Below are 12,140 nucleotides of genomic sequence, written 5' to 3'. Positions count from 1 at the left end.
TTTTATTTTTTTTTTAAATTTTTCTTAAATTCAAAATACGAAAAATTTTGAAATTGATTTTTCTAAAAAACGGAAAGATTTTTCTGGAAGATAAAAATGCGGACCAGTTTTTGTCTATCGAAATGGAAGCGTTCTGGAGATAAAAAGATCTAATTACAAGGCTCGTCTTCAAAGAGCTCTAGCTCCCTTAGGAAACATTTTTGGATTATGTGAATTGTGTTAAATTGTCTTAAAATTATCTTACGTATCTTAAAATTATATACAAGGTGTTCGATTAAAAAAAACATAAGTTTGTGTCACCCTGTCAATACGGGTAGCCCTGTATATTAGAAAATATTTTTAAATTATGATTCTCTCTTTGTCCCACGTTTTACCTAAATAACTTTTTTTCGTATCTTTTACGACAAACGAGTAATTGGACTTTGTCACACTAATGCCCCACCCTGTACAGGAAATATCTATAAAACCATCCTGCCTCTTTGTAAATAGACTTATATTAAGATTCTTGAAACATGCAAAATGGCATGACTCAGAACATCGTGCAATTTTTCACGAATTTTCTTACAAATCTAGGACTCCTGCCGTCTTACATGAACCGTTTAACCTTCCTGAAGAGTACCGAAAAAGTATTGATTGCATTTGAGTATTATAACTTTTTAAAGGCAGGACTCAGAAAATCACGGAATCAGGGTAAACATTTTGCGCATAATTTTCCAAGGGGCAAGTATACTTAAAGAGTAGGAGCCAACATTTTTTTTGATCATTTTGAAATAAATATGTTTAATTTATTTAGTTGGCAGGACCCAGAAAATCATGAAAATTTCATTATTTTCCTTACATGTTTGTATACAGATATACTCCGTTAGCCCGTTTGCAACCCTCCTACCCAAAAAATTTTCTTCATAAAATCCATAGTATCCTGTCATTCTACGGATATGGCAGGACTCAGAAATTCATCGCAAAACCCTATTTTAATTTTTTTGGGAAAATATAATTTTTACAGAAAAATGTCACAAGAAATTTGTGGATATTTCCACAAATTGTAAGTACCTCGTCTACCCTTCCACTATTGCAAAAGGCAGGACTTAAAAAATCGTGGCTGAACTTCTATATAATATCTCCCGGTCTATAGATACTCCATTAAAATATTACATTTTTTAAGCCATACCTTGCATTTGTTAGAGGAGTCAATTTTATTTCTTTAATGTGTAGGGGAGATCAGTAGAAGCTTAAGTTCAATTTTTTGGGGTTGCCACCCTTGTCCGCCGGCCGCCATCTTGGAAATGGGCCGCAAAGGGGTTTCGCGCTATATCTCATAAACTACCAACCCTATGGAAAATCTAATTAAACATAAAATGTAGAAAATTAACTTTTCTACAATTTTATTTCTAGTACTTTTTATCGTCAAGTGACCAACAAAAAACATATAAACAAAAATATGTAAAAAAATTTTAAGTTTCTTTTTGGAGGTTATAAATTTTTTTCAGTTCATTTTACATTAAAATAATATTACAGCAATTTTGTAAAGGGTTTTTCAGCGAACAATTTCCAGTATAACCGTTATTTATGATATAAGTGTTAAAAGAATACGTTTAAGGCACGCATGTGAAAGTTTGCAGAATGAGCGATACCAAGTTCTGCAATTCACATGAGTGCCTTAAAAATGTACTTTTTAACACGCATATCATACAATATTTTTTCTACAAACGTAATTACAGGACAATATCTACAAAACCTTTTACTTGAACTTGACTGATATTCCATTTTTATATTTTTTGACATTACATCAAAATTACCTATACGCTCTGAGCTCGTAGGTAGAGGGGATATTTAAAAACTCGCGAGTGCCAGTAGTGACAAATCTGTAAGCTTTTACCGGAAATTTGACATAAATGTCAAAGTGATTAATTTAAAACCTTGAAATTAAAAACATTAATAGGAAATAATATTAGTTGGTCAAAGCTGTGGTGTACATTTTTACTTTAATATACTTACTAAGGGAAAATGAAAATGTAGTATGTCAAAGTGTGTAAATAATTTTATTTCCTTAGCTGAGCGCTTTCGACATAAACGTCATCATCGGAGCTAATGGTCAAATACTAAAAAAGTACCGCTACATAGAGGTGTAAAAAAGTGCATCTTAGGAATGTACATTTGCTTTTTAAATTTTGAATGCTAGCTTAGTCCTCCGTACAACAGCAAACAGCAAAAAAAACAGAAAGAAACGGCCACATACACGTTGCACAAAAAAACATATAAACTTTTTTCATGGTCCGGGTGTCGATATCACCCGTCCATCCTTGGCCTAGTAACAACAGCTGACCCTAGTAGCAACAGCTGACAACAGGTCAGCTGTTGTTACTAGGCCAAGGATGGACGGGTGATATCGACACCCGGACCATGAAAAAAGTTTATATGTTTTTTTGTGCAACGTGTATGTGGCCGTTTCTTTCTGTTTTTTTTGCTGTTTGCTGTTGTACGGAGGACTAAGCTAGCATTCAAAATTTAAAAAGCAAATGTACATTCCTAAGATGCACTTTTTTACACCTCTATGTAGCGGTACTTTTTTAGTATTTGACCATTAGCTCCGATGATGACGTTTATGTCGAAAGCGCTCAGCTAAGGAAATAAAATTATTTACACACTTTGACATACTACATTTTCATTTTCCCTTATTCATTCAAGTGTGTACAAACTTATCAGTCTTTCAACTATTAATATACTTACGTTTCAAATACTGAATTTAAGTTTTAATATTTCGTAATATGTAGATACAATTACAAATTAATCTATTAATAAATTAAACTATAAATCTAAGCGCCCTCTACACGATAATTGTGAAAGTATCCGAAGTAAGAAATTAATATTTCATTAATAGGACGTTAAAATGATTAGCAAAATCTTTAAAAAATCGATTACAATTTAATTACTTTTTTGCGTGGTAAATATTAAGCGATAACAATTAAATATTAAATTTAAAAATTACCGGTGAAAGTTGCATTAGTAATACGCTAGGAGCGACACCAGCGAAGCTAAGAGCGTATACGGTCAACACGAATTGCAGTGCCATAAAAATTTTAAAGCACTAGTGCCTTAAAGTAGCATTTTTAACGCTCGTATGGAGTGCTGAAAATTGCATTTTTAACACGGTTGTAGAAAAATGTGTTTAATTCTATTTATTTATCTAGGTTTTACAGCGCTCCAAACTTGACCAGATTTACGAATGCTCATAGGGATACAATAAAACAGAACGTTAACTTTACTTTTCTATCTATATATATTTTTTATTCATACAATTTATTATGATTTTAACATTCCTATGCTATTATTAATCTGTTTTTGACCTTTCTCCCCACTATAAAACTTATAACCATAATATATAGAAAAGGCCCAAGAACAACCGCGTTTTTGCAATTGAAAATAGAGTAACATTTAATAAACAAATTCAATATCTCAAAAAATATTAAATATTTTCAGACCAATTTTTTTTTGCTTAATACTGGTAACATAGTGCAACTTTGTCTGTAAAATAAGATATTTTATAGTGCTTACTTGAAACGCTAAAAATATTTTTTTGCAAATTAGTTTTTAAAGTTTTATATACAATTATTTAAATAAATAGGGGGTCAAATTTAATCTAGTAAGTCTTATGTGAAAGATTTACCCTTCAACTTTGCAGAAAAAAAACCCATAGACCTTTATTATTAAGTGAATTACCTCAGCAGTTAAAAAAGTATTTTTTTGCAAAAATGACCCCTTTTTAATTATTTAAACAATGATCCCCTTGTACGATTTGTATACATTCTTGAAAATATCTTTTGTACCCACCTAAACTTTGATATAAAATTTGTTTCAACCTGTACGAATTTACATTTTGACTTTTTTTATTATATTACGCTATTGTTAGTTATTCGGTCTCTATAATAGAGGTCCTTAATAATTAGGGTTAATCCCAACATGAGCCCTTGCATTGCCCTCTGTGTTGTCAGAATTTTTTTGCGGACGTCTTAGTGAGCGTTGGCATTTAACCATAGGCTAGAACCGGCAGCACACATTGATCAAAGACTTTTCTCTTTAAGCGACCTAACGAAACTCAATATAATACTTACACATATTGCTTAATACTTATATATTTATATTTATAATAATACTTATTCGAGGTGTGCAAGTACTTGTAGGGCATACGAGAAACGATCGTGCGCGAATAGCGGAGAAATATTGCAACTTTCTTAAATAATTTATATTGTCAATTGAAATTGTCAAATTGACGTAAATTTCATACCTACTCTCATTAAAAAAGAAAAATTATATATTGCTCCACAATATTGATACGATATGCAATTATTATATAGAGGTAAATTTAATTAAGATATATGATAGAGTTCCTCGAGAGATTCTGTGGTGGGCACTCAATAAGAAAGGAGTCCCTGGTGAATATATAAAGATTGTGAGGGATATGTATGAGGGAGTAACGACTAGTGCTAGGACAGGTGTGGGAGAGACTGATAAATTTCATGTGAAAGTAGGATTGCACCAAGGCTCTGTGCTTAGTCCGTATTTATTCTCATTAGTTTTGGACCAGATAACAGCGAAACTACAGGGTAACATTCCATGGTGCTTAATGTCTGCTGATGATGTCGTGTTAGTAGGAAATAGTGAAAAAGACTTAGAACAAAAACTGGAACAGTGGAGACAAGCTCTGGAGGAAAAATGTTTAAAACTTAGTAGGACAAAAACAGAGTATTTGGAATGTTCATTTAAAGATGGAGCTACTACAAATAAAATGGTATCTTTGGATGGTGAAATGAATGTAAAAAGCAATAGTTTTAAGTACCTAGCATCGGTATTACAGAGTAATGGAGAAATAGATGGAGATGCATGCAGTGGAATTAGGGCTGGGTGGATGAAGTGGAAAGAAGCGAGTGGTGTGTTGTGTGACAGAAAAATTCCAATGAAGCTGAAGGGAAAATTCTATAAAACAGCCATAAGACCGGCTATGATGTACGGAACTGAATGCTGGGCAGTGAAAAAGAAAGAGGAACAACGAATGCATGTGGCGGAAATGAGAATGCTTAGATGGATGAGTGGAGTGACAAAGAAGGATAAAATTAGAAATGAGTATATTAGGGGAAGTCTAGGTGTGGCACCAATTGATGCCAAAATGAGAGAGCATAGGTTAAGATGGTTTGGTCATGTTCAACGTCGAGACGTTAATCACCCAATACGAAGAATAGCTGAAGTGCAGATTCCTGGAAGGAGTAGGAGAGGAAGACCAAAGAAGACCTGGGGGGAGGCGATAAGGCAGGATATGTTGGTAAAGGGGATTAACATTGATATGACCCAAGATAGAATTGTGTGGAGAAATGCAATTAGGGAAGCCGACCCCGCATAGGAATAAGGCAAGGAGAATGAATGAAAAAAGGTAAATTTAATTAATTGTATTTTGCTTACAGAACTGCATTTTAATAACTAATTTTATTTACTACATACAATTGTTTATGTTTTAATAACATAACCTGAATCTTATTTTTTCTTCTTATTATTTTTTTGGACTATGGCCTTGACAATTATCTAGTAACCAGAACTAATATAATTGGCCAATACAATTAAAACTGCGAAAAATGTTGCTGAGCGTAGAAACCAGGTGTCGCTTTGCCGAACTTGCACGGTCCCAATAATAGAATACTTAGTTATATTGAGTTTTGTTTGGTCTTTGGTATGTACCAACCTATTGATTTTATAATTACAATTGTTTAATGTTTTTAGATATGCTTGGAAAAAAATTACAAGTGCCCAATTTGTGATGAAGAAATGGCGAGTTTTATGATGTTTCAACACTTTCATTTCAAACATAAGAATGCCGTATTGGACTGCCCAACCCTTGTCTTCAACTTGAAAGATTATTTAGAAATGCCTAGTGTTTATATATACCAAGAAGGAGATAATTTATTTTTTCTATATATTAGCTATAGTAAGTCGGAAAATACACTAAAATTAGATTTGGTTTATATGGGAAGTTTTAAACTCGCTAAAAATATATACCATGAATTTACTGTAGGCAGTGAAAACAAAGAATTTGATATTGTATTGAAACCAAAACCATGTACTGATGATTTTACTGTATATATATCACATATGTCAAAATTTATACAAATCAAATTTAAATTAATTGATCGTAATGTAAAGGTTTTAACGGCACCTGAATTGAGCCGCCATCATGTGGCTCCAGCACACCCAAATGAGACACCAGATGTGAGTACACCCATATTAAATAATTCTCTACAGGGGAGTCAAATTGAGTACACATCAAAATTCAATCTAAAATGTAAAGTATGCCAAGAATACTGCATGTTTTCAATAACTGATAATCCAATTGACGCTTACTACATTGACGAAAAAAATAATTATACATGTTACTATTGTTATGAGGCTTTCAAATTTAATCCATCAACTACTCGATATCTTAAAAGAACACATCCCCTTGATATATTTGATACAATGAAGTTTTCCAAATGGAATTGTAGTAAATGTAGTACAGAGATTGAATTTTCAGATATGCGATCACATGAAATAAACTGTAAATTAGGTAGACAATTTACTTGTCCTATAGGAAATTGTTATGAAAAAGGAACTGTTAACCAAATGATCAAACATATGAAAGATCATAATTGTTTGGCATTTTCGTCTTACTTTAGAAAACCTGCTGGTACTTTTAGTTGTTATGTGTTTGTAAGAGAGTATATTGTATATTTAATACAATTTACTAATGCGTATAAGAATAATATTTATAACCCTTATGAAATTCGGATGAAGATAGTAGCAAAAACCGACAACGATGAGAAGGTAACAAAAATTGACAATGATCTAACCATTACCAGACAACAATGCGGCATAAATAGACCATACATTATGATGTTTGACAGCAATAATGATATATGGGGTAGGTCTCCTGTACATAAACACGAACTACCATTTGTAAAAGTTATTGTAATCTAATAAAGTCTATTTGTTTGTAACTGGCAGCTCATTACAAATTCAAATCTTCAAATAGAGTGTCACCGTCAAAGAAATAGGCCATTTAGCCAAGGCGGAAACGGCGGGTTCGTTGGGAAAAATATTCCCATGAGATATTTTTGCATAATCAAAGGTTCAAGAAGTCGCCCACGAGAAAAGTGGGCCAATTTTTTTAACAATTATTTTTTAATCAAATTGCAAAAATCAGTATTTTTGGCACGGACTAATTTTTTTTTGATTTTTTGGACCATTCTAGACAAAAAAGGTCTCTTATAATTTTTCTCTAAAGTTGATCTTTTTCGAGTTATAAGCAAGTTAAAATTTCAAAAACGCGAAAATGGCCATTTTTAAGACTTAATAAGTCGGTCAAAAATTATTATTTTGAAAGTCAGAAAGTGACTAAATCAAAGCTTAAAGTCGCCGTTACATGATCTAGAAATCATAGAAATCTGTGTCATTTATTTACTACTACGTTGTTATTTTTAATTAATAACAATAAGAGGTTATATCGTATTGACGCTGCTGTAAATGTGAGTGCGAGTAAGATGCACAATTGGACTGCTGGAATGGCTTCTCTCTCGCACTCAGCATTTACAGCCCCGCACACGTGCATTGCGCTTATTATTATTACTTAAAAATAACAGCTTAGTGATAAAATAATGACAAAAATTTCTTTAGGATCTTGTAGGGGGGCTTTAAACTTTAATTTAGTTATATATTGACTTTCATAATAATAACTGTTAACCGAGTTATTAAGCCTTGAAAATCGCCATTTTTCGTTTTTTTCAATTTTAAATTGCTTATAAGTCGAAAACGATTAACTTTAGAGAAAAATTATAAGAGACCTTTTTGTCCACAATGGTCCAAAAAATTAAAGAAAAAATTGTTCGGGCTAAAAATATAGATTCTTGCAATTTGATTAAAAAAAAATTGTTAAAAAAAAATTGGCCCACTTTTCACGTGTTCGACTTCTTGAACCTTATTCTGGGATGTCTCACGGATGTGAATATGCAAAAAAATTTCATGGGAATATTTTTCCCTTCGAACCCGCCGTTTTCGCCTTGTCTAATTGCTCTACGGATGTAATGGAAACCAATAAGGTTATTTTTTAAAAAAATATGAGTTATGTATTATCAGTTAGTGTTAGGGCCATGGGTACATAATTCGCAAATATTTTACGGCTATCCCTACTTTTTCTGTCTTTACACGGCAAATTACGTGTAGTAAAATTCACACTGGTATGGATATGTAAATATTACTAGAATGTCATTCTACTTGAAAATGTCATCATTAACTTAAAGAGATGGCTTTTGAATGTTCTTGGATAACTGTTGTTTGTATGCTTGCAAATTATTAATTCAGTTAATAAATGTGATATTTTTTTACTAACTACGTATTCAGTGATTGTAATAATATATATGTACCCACAACAAAAACTAATACTCAATCGAGAAAAGAGGAAAAGTGTGAAAGTGATTTTTTAATAATATATTGTTACTATGAAACGCTTACAATTTTGAACATCTTTAACAACAAAATACTTGGATCACAGAATATATTATCCTGATGTATTCTCTGCTTGGATCTTCCACATATAATACACAATAAATAACTTTTTATTAAGTTCACGTCTTAAATCAATTATTTATCAAATACACTATAATATATCAATATTATTTAATCAACAACTCACAATATTCCCGATCCCATGTCAAATATTTAAAATTGTCACTGATTGTCACTGTCTAACTGACAATATGCTGGCAATATTCAATTCGACTAAGTGCGTTGTAAGACAAAGATAGATTTGGAAAATATTACCACCGACATTGTGTTTATTTTTTTCGAAACCTGAAAAAACCAGTAAATAGTTTTGAAAAATTTAAACGCTAAAGGAAAGACTAAATTATTACCGAGGGCCGAAAGTTTCTTAGAATAAATAAAATGTTTATTTTGAATGAGATATTTGAAATTAAAAATCACACTAAATTTTCTCTTAGTTTTCACCCCTGTAACTTATTAAAATAAATATTAAAGAAGTTCTCATGGACTTTCGGCCCTCGCTAATAACGTAATCTTTAATTCTGCGGTTCAATTTTTCAAAAATACCTATTAGTTTTCTCAGAATTCGAAAAAAACGAATCCCCGTTTGAATAGCAATGCAGCCGAAAATACGTACCCATCCTCTTAATTACATATTAGGTAAAAACCCATGATATTAATAAAAACTCTTAAGAGGAAACAGTAGCGATCAACAGGTAGCGAAAACGCGTTCCAAGATTGCGGCTGTAATTTTGAATATTTTTTCGAGGTATTTGGCACACTTATTCGTAATATAATAAAGAATGGCGGTACAGAGCCCATTTTGAAAAATATATTAATATGTGGAAATTACTCTGTAATTAAATACAATATTAAAAAAACGAGCCTGTACCGCCATTAAGATGAACAAAAAAATACACTTTCTTTAAATAAATTTTTTTATCCGATGCCTAGATTTTGTGTCATTTTGGAACTACTAATTTTTTTTATTTCATTAGTAGTTCCAAAATGACACAAAATCTAGGCATCGGATAAAAAGGTTTATTTGAAAAAAGTGTATTTTTTTGTTCTTCTTAATGGCGGTACAGGCTCGTTTTTTAATATTGTATTTAATTACAGAGTAATTTCCACATATTAATATATTTTTTAAATTGGGCTCTGTACCGCCATTCTTTATTATATTACGAATACGTGTGACAAATATCTCGAAAAAATATTCAAAATTACAGCCGCAATCTTGGAACGCGTTTTGGCTACCTGTTGATCGCTACTGTATCACCTTGATTAAAATTAAAAATAATAAGAAAACAGAAAGATAGATTTTACAAAAAAGATATCATTGGCGACAAACGACTTATATAATATCTAATATATCTAAGCAGAACCGGCAACGGTGTAGAGCCAAGAGAAGGTTATTGAAATACCACCTACTATTTTACCGAATTTTGGATGTAGTAGTGGAAATTAAAAACCAGTTTCCAATATAAAGTGAATATAAAATTGCATACTGACGATACAAGTGAAAAAATAAACAAAAATTACTAATTAAGTGTGAATTAAGAGTGTATAAACAAACAAACACAAAAAACGGACATAGTAAAGTGAACGAGTTTCAACAGCCAGCTGGTAGACGGGTCACACTCCACGTCACGGCTACGTTGCCAGACTGTAGTAAAAGTCGCGGAAAAAGGGAAAACTCTAAAAATTAAAATACTTAGCGAAGAAAAATAAAATAAACTACTTAGTTTGAGGACTCAAAGAGGAACCTAGCTTTTGAAGAGTCGATCTGGGCGAAGTTCCTATCGTTGAGATACCAGCTAAGATACCGTGAAATAAACAAGAACATGGCGGAAGGTGATAATAAAATAATACAAAGCGAAACAAACAAGAACATGAGGACAGCGACGACTGTTCGGACGACAGCAAAAGGAAAAGAGATCCGGATGATGCGACTCAAAGATCAAAAAATAGAAAACTCTCACAAATACCATCTAAAACAAATAGTAAAGAACAAAAACTAGATCTATTAATAGAGATGGTGTCGGAGCTCAAAAAGCAGAGTGACAAAACCAGTAAAGATATAAAAATGATAAGAGAAGAAAATAAGATATTGAGACAAGAAAATCAAAAACTAAAAGAAGAAAATAAAGATATAAAAGAGAAGCTAGAGGAAACAAATGATAGAATTGGATGGCTAGAGAGAGAGAAAAGGAAAAATAATATAGTGATGTCAGGAATTGAAATTGAGACAGAAAATAAAACAGAACTTAAACAATTCGTGGAGAACATAATAAAAAACACTCTACAGATAAATATTAATGTAAAAACAGCTCATAAAATAGGAAGAAAAGTATGCTTAATTGAAATAAATAATGAAGACGAAAAAGAACAAATCATGAAAAACAAATACAAATTAAAAGAACTGCAGCAGGAAAAGGTATTCTTTTTCTCATGATCATTTTTCAGTGCGTCACAGTTTTTCGATTTCTCTCTAACGCATTAAATTGTATGTGACAGAAAAAAAGGCACGTCTCTGAATACTTTGGTAATTATTCTAGTTCGGTGATTATTCTAGTTGTCGATAGATGGCGCCATAATCAAAAAAGAATTATTTATTAAATAAAATAATAGTATTATCAATATAATCTGTACAATTTATAAGACTATACAAATGAAAGAAAATACCAGTTTATAAATGCAATAGACACAATTGATTTGGTTTTATTCCAAATTGAAAATAAAATTTGACAACTGTCAGATTTAACTAAAATGTCACGTTAGAATAAATGTCATAAATGTGTATTATCACGGACTTACCTTTTTTTCTATAATTTGTGACGCACTGAAAAATGTTCATGAAAAGGAGAATATACATAAATCATGACATGACATCAAAGGAGCGTGAGAAGAACATGCAAATAAGAAAAATGGCAAAAGAAGAAGAATTAAAAGGAAATAAGGTGAAAATTGGATACAATAAAATAACTATAAATTACGAGATATGGAAATGGAATAAGACTATGAAAAAACTAGAAGTAATAAATCCAAAAAACGAATAGCAGAAATTGAAAGCGACATGAAAACAAACACAACGAACCTGGCAAATAAAATGGACACGAATAAAAATATATATGAAGCTACAAATATAGCGAGGAACAAAAATGGTGAGATATATAAAAATACGGAACATAAGGAAAATGAAAAGGAAATCATAAAAATGGCTACATGGAACGTGCGAGGTATTAACGGTAAAGAAGAGGAAATAATTGAAGAGATGAAACTACAAAATATAGACTACTTGGGAGTAACTGAAATAAAAAAGAAAGGTAGAGGAATAGTAGATCTAAATGATGATTACCGCTTATATTGGTCAGGAGTTGACTTAAAAGAATGGGGCGCGGGAGGTGTAGGCCTAATAGTAAAAACAGAAAAGACAAATAACATAATAGGTGAAAGATATATAAACGAAAGATTATTGGTAGTGGAAGTAAAACTAGATAATACAAATATAACCAGCATAATCGTAGCATATGGGCCAAACGATAATGCCAAAAAAGAGGAAAAAGATGAATTCTTTGAAATAT

At 31.6% G+C, this 12,140-nt stretch overlaps 2 protein-coding genes across 5 annotated transcripts in view; one reads left to right on the top strand and one right to left on the bottom strand.

Annotated features, from left to right (window-relative positions):
- LOC114339586 (uncharacterized) overlaps positions 1–7,016 on the top strand; it is a 100,764-nt gene extending 93,748 nt beyond the window's left edge. For both annotated transcript variants that reach the window (XM_050661251.1, XM_028290243.2), the window contains exon 2: positions 5,767–7,016. In XM_050661251.1, the coding sequence (XP_050517208.1) occupies positions 5,767–6,996 (1,230 nt within the window). In that variant the 3' untranslated portion in view covers positions 6,997–7,016. The remainder of the gene's footprint in view (positions 1–5,766) is intronic.
- The window catches only part of LOC114339168 (dynein axonemal heavy chain 1-like), a 1,269,803-nt gene that overhangs the window by 1,043,927 nt on the left and 213,736 nt on the right, over positions 1–12,140 (bottom strand). The gene's annotated exons all lie outside the window — the stretch shown is intronic.

The sequence above is a fragment of the Diabrotica virgifera genome, chromosome 9 (genome assembly GCF_917563875.1).
Source record: "Diabrotica virgifera virgifera chromosome 9, PGI_DIABVI_V3a".
Lineage (NCBI taxonomy): Eukaryota > Metazoa > Arthropoda > Insecta > Coleoptera > Chrysomelidae > Diabrotica > Diabrotica virgifera.
This window is presented reverse-complemented; position numbering and strand designations above follow the sequence as displayed.